Source organism: Gopherus evgoodei, chromosome 10, assembly GCF_007399415.2.
Source record: "Gopherus evgoodei ecotype Sinaloan lineage chromosome 10, rGopEvg1_v1.p, whole genome shotgun sequence".
Taxonomy (NCBI): Eukaryota; Metazoa; Chordata; order Testudines; family Testudinidae; genus Gopherus; species Gopherus evgoodei.
The window spans coordinates 68,501,972-68,516,531 of record NC_044331.1 but is presented as its reverse complement, the minus strand read 5'-3'; the positions used below and the strand labels follow the sequence as shown (position 1 = coordinate 68,516,531).

General features: G+C 44.9%; 1 protein-coding gene across 7 annotated transcripts in view; it reads left to right on the top strand.

The window, feature by feature from the left end:
- Positions 1 to 14,560, top strand: part of SYT17 (synaptotagmin 17) — a 76,227-nt gene that overhangs the window by 35,144 nt on the left and 26,523 nt on the right. For all 7 annotated transcript variants that reach the window (XM_030579062.1, XM_030579061.1, XM_030579056.1 and 4 more), the window contains 2 exons: positions 6,465 to 6,585; positions 7,402 to 7,557. In XM_030579062.1, the coding sequence (XP_030434922.1) occupies positions 6,465 to 6,585; positions 7,402 to 7,557 (277 nt within the window). The remainder of the gene's footprint in view (positions 1 to 6,464; positions 6,586 to 7,401; positions 7,558 to 14,560) is intronic.

Here is a 14,560-nt window from a genome sequence, read left to right as displayed (position 1 = left end):
AAGTGACAAATAAGAATGGATATGTTAAAAAAAACCCAAACCAATGTAGGGTTGCCAGTTTTTGAGTGGAAGGCCCGGTCAAAAAGGGACCCTGGTGGCTCTGGTCAGCACCACTAACCGGGCTGTTAAAAGTCCGGTCAGCGGTGCAGTGGGGCTAAGACAGGCTCCCTATTGTGGCTCCTGGAAGCAGCAGCATGTCCCCACTCTGGCTCCTATATGTAGGGGCAGCCAGGGGGCTCTGCATGTGCCCCTGCCCCAAGCGCCAGCTCTGCAGCTCCCACTGGCTGGGAACCGTGGCCAGTGGGAGCTACAGGGGTAGTGCCTGTGGACAGGGCCACGCGCAGAGCCTCCTGGCCATGCCTCAACATAGGAGCTGGAGGGGGGACATGCCGCTGCTTCTGGGAACTGCTTGAGGTAAGTGTCACCTGGAGCCTGCACCATTGCCCCCTCCTGTGCCCCAACCCCCTGCACCAGACTGGAGCCCCCTCCCGCACTCTGAACCCCTCAATCCCAGCCTTGAGCCCCCTCCTGCACCCCAAATCCCTCATCCCTGGCCCCACCCCAGAACCTTCACCCCCCCTGCACTCAAACTCCCTGCCCCAGGCCGGCACCCCTCCCTCATGCTGAACTCCTCATTTCTGGCCCCACCATGGAACCCAGACCCCAAGTCTAGAGTCCATATCCTCTCCCATACGCCAACCCCCTTCCTCAGCTGAGAACCCCCTCCCATACTCCAAACCCCTCGGCTCCACCCCTTCAGCCTGGAGCCACCTCCTGTGCCTCAAACCCCCTCACCCCTGGCCCTACCCCAGAGCCCGCACCCCCAGCCAGAGCCCTCACCCCCTCCAACATCTCAACCCACTGCCTCAGCCTGGAGTCCCCTCCTGAACTCCTCGTTTCTGGCCCCACCCCAGAGCCCATACCCCCACTGGAGCCATCACCCCCTCCTGCATCCCAACCTCCTGAGCCAGCCCGATGAAAATGATTGAGTGAGGGTGGGGAGAGCAAGTGACAGAAGGACTGGGGATGGAGTGAGTAGGGGGCGGAACTTTAGAGAAGTGACAGGGCTTTGGAGGAGGGGCAGGCAGGTTCGGGGCAAGAGTGTTCAGTTTTGTGTGAGTAGAAAGCTGGCAACACTAAACCAATGGCTTGATATAATGGTGTTAATAGGGATAGAAGAATACCTGATTCAGATTAAATTTGTACATGAAATCACTGGTAGTGACAGGATTCAGAATTATGCAGATGGTCTCATAGACAGCATGGACCTTTTACACCAGCATGGACCTTTTACACCAGGGGCTGCATGTGGCCCGTCAGGGTAATCCGCTGGCAGGCCACAAGACAGTTTGTTTACATTTGCACAGCTGTCCACAGCTCCCTGTGGCTGCAGTTCGCCGTTCTTGACCAATGGGAGCAAGCATGTCGGTGAGCGGTGGCAAGCATGTCCCTGCGGCCCGCACCACTTCCTGCAACTCTCATTGGCCCGGAAGGACGAACTGTGGCCACTGGGAGCTGCGGGCGGCCGTGCAAATGTAAACAAACTGTCTCGTGGCCCGCCAGAGGATTACCCTGATGGGCCACAGGTTGCCCACCTCTGTTTTACACCCTACATGCCAACCTGTGACTGGTCTGTCAGGATTCAGAATCAGCCATTCAATAGGCTTTGTCCTGAGTGGCAGCAGCCTGTTTTGTGGTGCAGTGATCGGATGAAGTGCAGTGATGTCTGGGAATTTTTTTCTGTCTGTGAGACTAATCCAGAACTGATTTCATAGAGTGTAAAGACCCACGTTGGGAGCGACCCAGTGTCAAGCTACTGTCTACATCAGCCATGTATGAGCAAGTAGATAATCAGCTACCCTAAGGGTTGCTGTGGTACTAGGAAAGGGTTAGGGATCAGGATATTACAATTGTCTAGGTGCCCCACAAGCAATGATGATTTTTTGAGCAAGGTCCTAGACAGTATTTGTTGAAGCATGGATGGTGTGTTGCTCTCCAAAAGGAAGGCATTAACTATTCTTAATAATGTGCCTTAGGCTTTTCTGCTAGCTTAAGCCAGCTGTTAAGGGCTTGAACTCATCTCACAGATGGTTGGAAGTAGTTCCCCGAGCACATGCGCAGTCAAAATCGTCTGGTAAAGACAGTACCTTTCCACTAATTTTTCTAAACACCTCTATCATAACACCCACTCAGCTGTCTGTTCAGTGCTGAGACTGGGCACAGTTGTGTGCTTAGGTAGGGTTTGGATCTACCCTCGGTGCGGAGTACAGTGTGTAAATTTTCAGACTTAGATCTCCCCTGGGCAGATGGAATTACCTGTATAATGAAGATTCAGAATACAATGTTAGTCTCTTAGGGTATGTCTTCGCTACCAGCCGAATTGGCAGGCAGTGATCGATCCAGCAGGAATTGATTTATCGCATCTAGTCTAGACATGATAAATCCATCCCCGAGCGCTCTCCCGTCAAGTTCTGTACTCCAGCGCCGCGAGAGGCGCAGAGAAGAGTTGATGGGGGAGTGGCAGCAGTCAACTCACCGCAGTGAAGACACCACGGTAAGTCAATTATTCACGTAGCTGAAGTTGCGTAACTTAGATCGATTCCCCTCCCCCCCCCACCCCCTGTGTAGATCGGGGCTTAGTATCACAGTTATGATATGTAAATTCCTTAATGCTGACAAGAGGAAGTGCGTGGGTGAGGTGGGGTGGGGTGGGGGGCTTTCTTTATCTTTTAGGTAAAACAAGAATGAAGTTCACTGTGGGAAGAAATGGAGAGTGCTGAATGATTAATTTGGAGTGTGTGTGTGATGCATCTATTTATATTGCCATCTGTTGTAACCAGGATAAGGAAGTAATGATGAGGGTTGAGGATCAGGGCATCCATTCAGGGAGACTTATAGAGGCTGATGCTTTCCATTGCCTCAGATTTTAGGTTTGACTTCTCCCCCTGCTTGTTTCTCTGACCTGCTTGGCCATCCCCGGTGGGGCCATCCCCAAGTTTATCTCCTTGACCTATGCAATGGGCAGTGTCTTCCCAGATGGACTGTCACTCAGCAGCTCCAGTCGCCTAGCTAGGTCTGTTACATAGTGCAGCACACTCACCTTGCATAGCCCATTGACTGAACCTGGCTCTGTGACTGGAAACTCCCTTTTGTATTTCTTTTAGCATGGATTCCAAGGTCAGAAGGGACCACTGTAATTAAATAGCCTGACTTCCTGTCTAACACGGGCCTAGAACTTCCCCAAAATAATTCCTAGAGCAGATCGATTTTTTTTAAATCCAATCTTGATTTAAAAATTGCCAGCGATGGAGAATCCGTCACAACCCTTGGTAAATTGTTCCATTGGCTAATTACCCTCGCTGTTAAAAATTTACACCTTTAATCCAGACTGCATTTGTCTGTCTTCGACTTCCAGCCATTGGATCTTTTTATCCCTTTGTGTGCTAGATTGAAGAGCCCATTATCAAATGTTTGTTTGTTTGCTTCCCATGTAAGTACTCATAGACCGTGATCGTCACCCCATAACCTTTTGTGTTAGGCTAAATAGATTGAACTCCTTGAGTCTGTTATTAAAAGGCACTAAAAATAATCATTTAATCATTCTTGTGGCTCTTCTCTAACCCTCTCCAACCTATCAACAGCCTTCTTCTGGTGGACATCAAAGAGATAGCCACAGCATGCCAGCAGCAATTAGCCAGTTACTGATCTGTTTCACATGTGCCATGTTAATTTTGTATGTTCTCGTTGTTTAATGAAAATGAGCAGTGCCACGTCACGTAATGTTTTGTCTGCCTAAATCTTCTGGGTTATCCTTTTGTCCCTCACCCTATTCATAAAGCAGTGCTGTGGGCATTGCCAGAAAGTCCCTCTGCCATAGTCTTCCTGTTGGTTGCTGCTCCCAATACTGACTATTTCCCCCCCATGAAGGAGTTTATGCAGGTTTGAGAGGAGATGATGTCATCAGCCCATCTTCTCCCTCCCAGGCCAGGGAGTCCCGCTCCCAGCCTTGACCCACAGACATACAGTGGAAAGGTCACTGTGCAATCAGGGCACTAAGGCAAATACTCCCATACCATCTGGCTTGTTTCCACTGTGGTCACTAACTTGGCTTGTGTTAGCAGAATGGAGAATGTGGAGTTAAATACATAGGAATTATTTTACTCACTACTGAAATATAGCCACCTCTAGGGTGGAACAAGACAGTTATTTAATTAACCCACAGTGATGCAACACATCAATTTAGGACATAAAATGGAAAGTAATGCCATATTCAATTCACATCTGAAGTGTAGAGCTTTGCTCAATCTACCATGTGTTCATCTGTGTACCAAATGCATCTCTGTCATGTAGTCCTGAAAAGTCAATAAGAACAATATAGAAGAGAAACTACTGCAGGGGAATCTGGGTGGGTAGAATGTAATTACCAGAGTTGGGATTGGACCAGGATACCAGATTTAATGGCACCTACTCATCTTGTGCCCTAGGATCTTTAATGAGGGAAGTAAAAAAGGGCCTGTACTAAGAAGCAGCAGGCATCTCTGTGATATCCTGCCACAGGTGGGATCAGAGTTTCCCAGCTGAGGATGTGGGAGGGTGGCAGGAAATGGAGGGTCCTTCCCAAACCTAGAAGGAATCCTGAGGTTTTATTTACTTCTGAAGAGAGCTCTCCTGCTCAAGTTTTGTTCTGGGTGTTATGGTTCATTTCACTCAAAATGCAGAGCCACACTCATCTGAAACTGCCACATTTTGCCTGGTTTCCCTCTGAAAAATGATTAACTGGCCAGTTTCACTGGAATCTAAGCCCTAATTTGTTCAGAGCCCTGCCCGGGTTTACCTGACACTTGACCTGGGTTTGTATACTTTGGTAAACTTGCCCCTAGGTTCAAGTTTGTGACAGACATTCCCCACAATACTAATTGCTATTATCATTCGTGTCCACTTGTGGTTTATAACATCTCATACTGTGGGTGCCATTAAAAGTTCTTGTCCTTTCTGTGGTGATTGTGGTACCATTGTTTCTCCTGTTCCTTGCTGAGATGGGCCACACAGATCAGATCTGGACCTGAGTCTGAACTTCTCCAGTGCTTGGATGTGGGAGTTCTTGGAGTGGGCTCAGCTCTGGTGGTGAGAATAGAAAGATACTATGGTTATTGCAGGTATTGGAAAGGTGAATGTAAAATCAACAGTGGTGCTCACTGGATATGTATTTTCATCACACTCCTATAACAACAGCATCAGGAAGCTTCAAAGGTAGTGCATGTCAGTCATTAGTATTTTAAGCCATCACTTTTATGCAGCTTTTAGTAATATCAACCTCAGACACTTTTTCTTTTACTTGTTTTGATTAAGTCACCGAAAGGGGGATTAATGGATAAACAGCTATGTTTATATAAAGCTAAGGTCAGGACACAGTCTGCTGAATAGCAAGGACACTGGTAAGCCTGGCTCACAGATAACTGCTTGACGTGCTGCAATATCAGAGAATAAGGGCACAAGTTTGTTAAGTGAATGCCACCTCTGAATTTCCTCCCTGTTGTCAGTTTATACCACAAAGGAAATGCTACTTAATCCTGTAGAGTCTGATTCTCTAAGCATTCTGTGCCCAGAATTTCCAGAGTTGTCAGTGGCAGTTCTGTGTGCGGCTGTTTTTTAAGATCGGGCCCACATTTCGTATGTTAACAGCAGATCAGTCTTAAATTATTAAGATTAGAACTAGATGGAAAAACTTCAAGTGCAAGCAAGGAAAATTACAGCTCTTGAGATTCCTCCTCCTTGTGCATCCTGTTGAAACGGTTCTGACAGGGTGACAACCTGTTCCTGTCTTCTGCCCTCTCTATGCAGACGAGGGCCCTTCAGCTCCTAAACAACCCAGTGCAGTTTATTCACATTTGCTCTTCCCGTCACCTTACTGTTCAGCACATCATATTAGATACAGTTTCAGTTTCTCCTCCTCAGCTCTCTGCTGAGGAGAGAGCATTCTCTCTCCAGAGATTGGTTCTCATTGTCCCTCCTGCACTGCCTTCCTGTGCTTTCTTATACCTCCTGGGTTAGCGGGCCAATATCCTCACTGGTCCTCCTCCAGCCCATTTTAATCCACTAATTAGGCCCTGGGAAGAATTAATTGGTGTTTAAGTGACCAGAATGCTGGCTCAGCTCTTGGTTCCCAGCACTCTGTCACAAGCTCACTACAGAGTAATGATGGCAGTTTTAAAACGGAACCATGTTCATTGATTGAAGTATAATATAGGGAAGCAAACCTACTAGCAGGGGATACTATTCTTATTTTTAGCTTATTCAGAGCAAGGCTCCAAATGGTTCTTGAAGCTGATGAAAATGGAATGTGACTTTAAATATTTTTCTGCCATTTCAATCAATTAGGAGATTTGTTTTTGTTGGTTGAATTGCAGTTGTTCTCTCTCGCTGACTTTGCAGTTGTATAGTCTCATATTTCCTTTTCCCTGTAGAATGAAGTCGAGTTGGGAGAGCTGCTGCTATCACTAAATTACCTTCCCAGTGCAGGACGACTGAATGTAGACATTATTCGAGCGAAACAACTTCTTCAGACCGATATGAGCCAAGGTTCAGGTAAAGGGCAGTGTATTTCTTACATCACTCCTGCATGTTTGTGTGTGCTCTAAAGTTGTCCTGTATAGTTAGGCTGCCATTTTTGATTCCACCTAAGTGATTTGGACACTCGGTTCCATTAATATTAATGCATGGCTTTGAATAGCTCTAATATAAGTTTTTAAAATATATATATATATATAAATCAAACACTGAGAATCCAAGTCTACTGGCCAAAGCATAGGATTGGGAACCAGGAATTTCCAAATGCTGTCCCTGCCTCTGCTTTTGTGGTTTAGGATTATTTCTCAATGTTTGTACTGTGCTTTGCAGACACAAAGTGCTGTGTGAGCGTTAAATAGAAAGGCGGTTTAATTCTGCAAAACTTGTTATGCTGTGTGATTTTTGACAATGTCAACTCACTCCTCACCTGCTTTACCTGAGTATGGAGAAAGGTCTATTTCATCATTCTAGCAGCTGGTGATTCTCTCTGTCCCTCATGATATATTTCCCTGACTCCCAACTCCAGCTGCTGCTGTTGTCAGACTATTGACATCTGTCAGTGAGACCAACATACCTGGCTTCTGTCGAGGTCGCCATTTGTTGCACTCCATGCAGAGTCAACAGAAACATTCTGAATTCTGCTGCCTGAGACTTGTACATCTTCACTGCAAGTCACCTGGTACCTTGACATGATGAGTCCAGATCCCACCCAAGAGCTTTTTTCCTGCACCGTGCCGCTCCACACTCTGGTCCCCACTATGCAGAACCTTTCTGGGACAGGAACATTGACTGGCTGCAACTGTAAATCTGGAATTGTGTTTGTGTTTCTTTCAGATCCCTTTGTGAAAATTCAGCTGGTTCATGGATTAAAATTAGCCAAAACCAAGAAAACCTCTTGCATGAAGGGTACAATAGATCCTTTCTACAACGAGTCCTTCAGTTTCAAGGTTCCGCAAGAAGAACTGGAAAATGCCAGCTTAGTATTTACAGGTAAAAGCATTCTTGCTATTGAATTGATGCTGTCTTGGCTGTCTCAGAGGTAAACATGCATGCACTTTAGCCTACGCAGTATCTTCCTTTTTTTCAGCAAGCTAACATTTATTGGACAATCAGCTCTGTCATTTCTACAGGAGCTTAATTAGCATCATGCTTCTCTGCACAGAAGCTTTCCTGGTGTTGTCAGCTGTAGTATGGAACTGTCTAGGAACTCACCTTGTCAGTTTCACTCTTAATTGGTGCTACTGGGAAAGCATTTCCACTGAGGAGAGAGGCAGGCTAATTGGAATGGGTCCTGAAGTGCTTCATGGAGAAGTCAGAGGAATGAGAGGCAGGTGGAAAGAAGTGTCTGATGATCAACCTAGGACTTAAAACAATACTCATTTTAGGACTCAACAGAATTTTTACTTTGAGATTTGTGCACGTCTTGTGCTAGTCCGTTGTGCCACTGTGATATAAATTGATTTGTTTATGCCTGTATTTTTAAAGGGACACTATTAAGGTACTGAGCTTCCAAAGTAAGTGCTGACATTTATTGTTCACTGTTTGGATTTTGTAACACTCTGAAAAGAGATTGGTGACAAATATCCAGGTGGCATTTTGGTGAGTTTTTTGCATTCTTGAATTTGGTATTTTCTTCAGTTATGGAAACAGGCAATGGAAATTGACACACAGAAAAGTTTCTCAGAGCAGGGTTAGATAACATAGTGGTAAAAATGACTGCTCCTGGTCTATGCTGTGGCTTACATGGTTGATAGCATCGGAAAAGATGCATTATTGCGGAAAAACATTTAAGAAGTTTCTAGGGGCAGACACAGGGTAACTGGAAACAAGCCTTCTTAGTAGTTGCACAGTACAGGCAGCACAGGTAGTGGCAGTGCATGCTTCCATGCGCTACCTTTCGAAGTGGCTTAACCCAGACCTGAAGCATCTACTTTTGTGGGTTTTCTGTTGTAGCAAAAGGAATGAAGAGGATAGTTTGTATTTTCATGCCTCTTCAACCCTTGGCTCGTTGGCTGAGACTTCCAAAAAAGGGTATGTCTAGACTTCAAAAAAACAACCGCACCTGGTCTGTGTCAGCTGCCTCAGGCTTGGGCTGTGGGGCTACAAAATGGTAATGTAGATGTCTGGGCTTGGGCTCTAGCCTAGGGTGACCAGATGTCCCGATAAAATTGGGACTGTCCCCATTTTTAGACATTTGTCCCATGTCCCAATCGATGTTTGGTCAGGACACAATTTGTCCCGATATTTCACACTCTTTTTTTTTGTTTGTTTGTTTTGTTTTCTTCAGTCGGTGGGACTTCGCCTTTTTTTTTTCCCCTCTCTGTTGGCAGGTCTCCGTGACTCCGTTTTTTTTGTTCTCTCTCTGCCAGCCAGACTTCGTTTTTTTTTCTTTCGTTTTTTTCCCCCCCCTCTCTCTCTGCCGGCAGGACTCCAGGACTCTGCCCTTTTTTTTTTCTTTTGCTGTGCTGGTAGGACTCCACTTCCCACCCCCACCGGCGGGACTCCGGTTTTTTTCTTTCTTGTTATTTTTTTTTTCCCCACTCTGCTGGCAGGACTCCGTTTTTTTTCTGTCTGACTCCCTGGGCGGGACTCCATTACTCCGTTATTTTTTTTCTCTCTCTGCCGGCAGGACTCCAGGATGCCACGCTTTTTTTTTTTTTGCTCCGCTGGTGGGACTCCCCCCATGTGTCCCAATATTTTCTTCATCCCATCTCGTCACCCTATTCTAGCCTGAGGCCTGGGACCCCACAACGGGGCTTCCAGCCTGAGCCTGGATGTCTACACTGCAATTTTATAGCCCCACAAGCCCAAGTACGCCTGTTGTGATGATTTTATGGTATGGACATCTGTTCACTGAGAATCGGGCAGAAACCACTAGCTCATCTCAGTGGGCCACTGAATAGCCACTGAATGGTGGGAATTTTAGTCTCTGCTGACCTTAGTCAGATTTGAACTAGTAACCTAGAAGTGAAAGACTGCATAGCTCACTAGTCACCTACTGAGCAGTCCACTCTCCCCCTTGTTTTCAGTAGTAGGGATTGGAATGATATTTCTGTGGGCAAACAAATTGTAGAAAAGTATAGAGTTGTATAAAGACCATTTCTGTTGTTCATATTTTAATACATGCTTTTGTTACGAAGAGGAGAAAATATCAATTTCAAAAATACAAAAACCCCACCAGATGTCATTTAGACTTGTATTTTAACTTTCATTTCCACTTTTTAATGCCATGCCCAAAAGCATTAACAACCAAATTCTGCTCTCGTCTGCGCCAGTGCAGTTTCACGGGGGTAACCAAGAGCAAAATTCATCCCCAAGCATTCTCTGTGTTAAATTGATTTTGTGAATGGTGGCAATGCCTTTGCTAAGAATTATAATGCAAGTAGAAACAGGATTCAGTCCCAGTTGTTACATTGGGCTAGATGGTAGCATTCATGCCACTGTGATGCAGAGGGCAGTGTGGAGCCAAACGGTCCCCGGGGGAGCATTGGCTCAGGCAGACACAATCTCTCCTGGGCTGTATAGGGGGTGCATTTTGCCCCAGACATTGGGATGCAGTTGATTGCTCCCTCCATGGCCATGAGTCCATCTGCCCTTCACCCCACCTACCTCCCTTTTGGCATTGTGGTCTCTGAGAGGAACAGGAGTGAGCAGGCCCCAGAGCTGATGGAGCACAGGGGCTGCCACTGTGGACAGCCTCTTCTGCACCCTTGTAGAGACCCTGAAACTTGATGTGCCCCAGTCCTGCAGCCAAGCAAGGGCCATGAGCAGAATTTATGCTCCCGTGAGTTAAAGGAAAAGAGGGAAGGATTTTTTTCTCCTTTTTTGTAATGTTCCAACAATGTTTCTGAGCCATTAAAAAGAGAATCTGCACCGAAAAGACAATGTTATTGTAAAGCTCTGTATTTCTTCCATGGCTGAAACGACTGTCAAATCAGTATAAATTAGGGTGACCAGACAGGAAGTGTGAAAAATTGGGATAGAGTGGGGGGTAATAGGAGCCTGTATACGAAGAAGACCCCAAAATCGGGACTGTCCCTATAAAATTGGGACATCTGGTCACCCTAGTATAACCAGCTGGAATTCAATCCATTAGCTTGTTTCCAAACATTTCATAACAAAAGTGATGCTGATCAGCATTTTAAATCTTGCCCTTCGTGCACAGAAATTTCCACAGCGAAAAGGCTATGACTTTACATGCATGCCATCTTGAATGTCCCCTTTCATGTGTAATGATGAATTTGTTCCTGGAATCTTCAGCCAGGTGATCTCTTTCTGCAGGAGTGAAATACTCCAGTGCTTGCCTTCAAAATACCAGCTCCCTATGATCAGGAACAATGAATGAAATACAACACAATTCATTAGAGCGAATGAAGTTGGTGTCAGATGATTGGATGGCTGACCTTTTATAATGGATAACTTTTTTTTAAATGAGTCAATCGGAAGCTAACTGATTCATAAAAATAAACTATCACATGTTGTTACATAGCAGTCAGATTTAACTTATGATATTGGAAATGATCATATCACAGGGTTGTTTGTACCAGAGGGCACAAAATATTAATTGTTGAAATCACTGACCTGTGATTATCTACTGCATCATCAAAACACAGTGGCATGGAGTACACAGTACTTGGTGAGATCGATAGGGCCAGATTCTGATAACCTTCCTCATGTTGAGTACTATATCACTCTGAGTAGCCCTGCTGCTGTTGATATTTCAGTAATGCGTAGAGGTCCCAGCCAAGATCAGGGCCTCATTGTGCTATATGAACCCATGGTGAGAGACGGCATCTTCTCTGCATAGCTTACAGTCTATAGCTGAGACAGACAAAGGGTGGAAGGGGAAGCAGAGGTACAGAGGGTGAACTGACTTGCCCAAGGTTACACCACAGGTCAGTTACGGAACCAGTATTAGAACCTGCTCTCATCCCCTAGCCACAGGACTACGCTGCCTTTCCATTGTCCTACTCTGTGCTAGCAAGGGATATCAAAACCTATTATGAAGAGTGGGGAAGAAGGAATCCTATATAGCCATGTAGAAGTGAGTGAAGAACAGATATCCAGAAGCAATAGCATGGAAAAAACATAGTCCAGTGGACTTGGTGATGATAAGGGCTCTGGGCCAAATTCTTTGCTGGTATAAGCTGGCAAAACTCCATTGATGTCAATGCAGTTGCATCCATTTAAACTAGTAGAAAATTTAGCCCAATTTCATGTCATGTCAGTGTGTGCTTTTAAATAAATAAAGTTAAGCAGCTGTGACTACTCCAAGGGTGGCTGCATTTTTATGTTGGATGAGTGTTCCCTACATTGCCTTTCCTGGATCACTGGGGTATTGTGTGGCTTAACTGGTTCGTGCTTGCGAAGTGCTTTGAGATCCTCAAGTGGAAGATGATCTAGAAGTGCAGATTATCATTATGAGAGCTGAATTTCTGTCTGAAAATGAGAAGAGCGGAACACCAATCTTTTGGTTATTTTGCATGTATGCGTAACAGGAACTAAAGTCACCTCCTTTTTTTCTTTTAGGTCTTGCTTGCTCTAGCATACCTTAAGTCAATTAATTAAATTTGCTGATGAGAAAAGAGCCAATTAAAAAGGAAAGTAATCATGCTGCGAAGGGTGGCTAGTGATACCATGAAGGTATGTAGATCTGTAAAAGCACCCAGGCCAGCCAGTAGCTAGATCATCTTCAATAATTTAAAATTAACCATGTCAGTGGCTTCAGATATTGGACGAGATCCATAGCTGTCTTAAGCTGGCATAGTTTCATTTAATTCAGTGGAGCAACGCCAGCTTATGCCAGCTGATGATCCTGGCACTCTCTGTGTAGTCGATGATAAATTCAGAAGTAACACACTATTTGATTAGGATACACCTATGCTGTAGCTGGGAGGTGTAATGGATGTCCCAGTGCTAGGTTTGATTGAGTTAGCCCGCTAAAATTAGCTGCATAGCTGCAGCTGTGTGGGTGGCAGAACAAGCTAGCCCCCACAATACAATCCCATCAGAAACCCTAGGTATGTACTTGAGGTGGCTAGCCATGGATATATTTCTATCTCTAATGTGTTAGCTTGTTCAGTGCTAGCGCAGATATATCTGCCCAAACTGGAAATTACAACTCCAGCTCCAGTGCAGATATAGCCTTAGAGCAGTAAGCCTTTTGTGTATATTTTGCTTGTGTACATTTATTTAAAACTCATAATTTTCAGTGTACTGTGGTGGGACGTTCATACAGTTCCCATTACTTTTAATGAGAGCTGAGTGTGCAACATTGCACAGACAGCGCTGACAAATGAATGTCTCTTTTCCCTTTATGCAAGTCTCATTTCTGCAATTCCCCCTCCATGCATACACCCCCCCACACACACCTATCATATGATTCTCTCTAGCTTTGGATTGAAAATATGAATTGTAGCCATCATGTTTAAGCACAGCATTGGATCTGTCTATACATAAATGAACCATAAGTTTGAACCCTAGTATGGTTGACTTACAACATAGCACCCTATTTCTGATTGATTGTTATATCCCAGGTTGAGACATTGCCATGGACAGCTGTCCATCAGTGTAGCCTATGCTCCCATTGAGGAAGCTACAGATGCTAATAAAGATGAATTTTATTAGCAGCTAGCAGCTGTGACGCAATCTGTTCCACTGCACGACGAACTTATTATACTCGTAAATATGAACACTGCACCAAGTTGTCCCAGAAATGGCTTCAAAACTATTCTTGGGCCATTTTCCTCTGGAACTATAAATGACAACTCTGAGATTACTCTTCTTTTGTGCTTTTCATAACATTACGAACACTGGCAGTTGGTTCAGGCACTTAGATATCTGTCAGGAAACCTTGATATTCAACGATGGGTGGATGAGGGAGAAACTGGACCAAATATTGATCAGAATCGTAGCATAGTAAGGTCATACTGAGTCTACAGTGGTGCATAAGCCCTAGCAAGTGCTCACCATCATCACTTTTTGGCTAAAATACCAGTTACTCCTCTATTTTAACATAAAAATGTGCCCCTCATGAGACATAAAGCACAACCTATCTGTGAAAATTCAGCACTTGCTAATAAGTAGTCTGTCTCAGTGGAAAAACAAATTAGATACACTTGGCACTTTCCTGGATGACGTAGAATTAGCTTGAACAGTCATAAGCACAATCATCTGAACAGCAGTAGATGCCATCCCAGAACTGAAATGCTAGAAGTGACGCCTCCAGATGTACAGTGGGACGATTCAAATATTGCAAAAGAAATAGTCAGCGCCAGGATGACACTGATCAGAAATGTTTACAAGATATTTTTCGAGTGTCAGCAAAAGTGACTCCTGAAGCTTATTTTGAGAACTTGACAGAAGAGTCAGAAGAGAGAAGGGAACCTAATAAATTTCAGCAGACATTCAAAACTATACAGTCACTTCGATCCAAAAATGAACTTTTTGCGGGATCTTTGCTGACAAACAAGGCTGAGGGTAATACATGCTTTATCCAAGAAGAAGTCCTGCAACTTTTGTAAATGTACCTACATTGGAAGAGGTTCACTCTAAAGAAACCACGAAGTGGGCATGCTGCCGGACCTGACAGCATAATGCCTGAATTTCTCAGGTGTGCCATAGAGCCTATAGCTGTATCATTACACCAACTTTTTGTCTGGGCTCGGACTACTGGGAAGTTACTAGCGGAGTGGAAGGAAGGGCTCATTATTCTGCTCTGTAAGGGAGGAACAGTCCCTGCATTGAATGTGGTAACTGTAGGTCAATTAACTCTGCCCTCTGTTCTTGGAAAAGTCTTCACATGTCCTACTCACCTGGCTCCAGCCTTGCCTTCTGAAACTCCATCTCCCAGAGCAATTGGACTTCACTGCCCGGCAATCCACAGTGGATGCTATATTTGCTCTTCATCTTTTATCTGAGATCCATCATGAATTTAACTGGCCTTTGACAGTAGCATACATAGACCTAAAGGCAACCCAGTAGTGCAGATAAA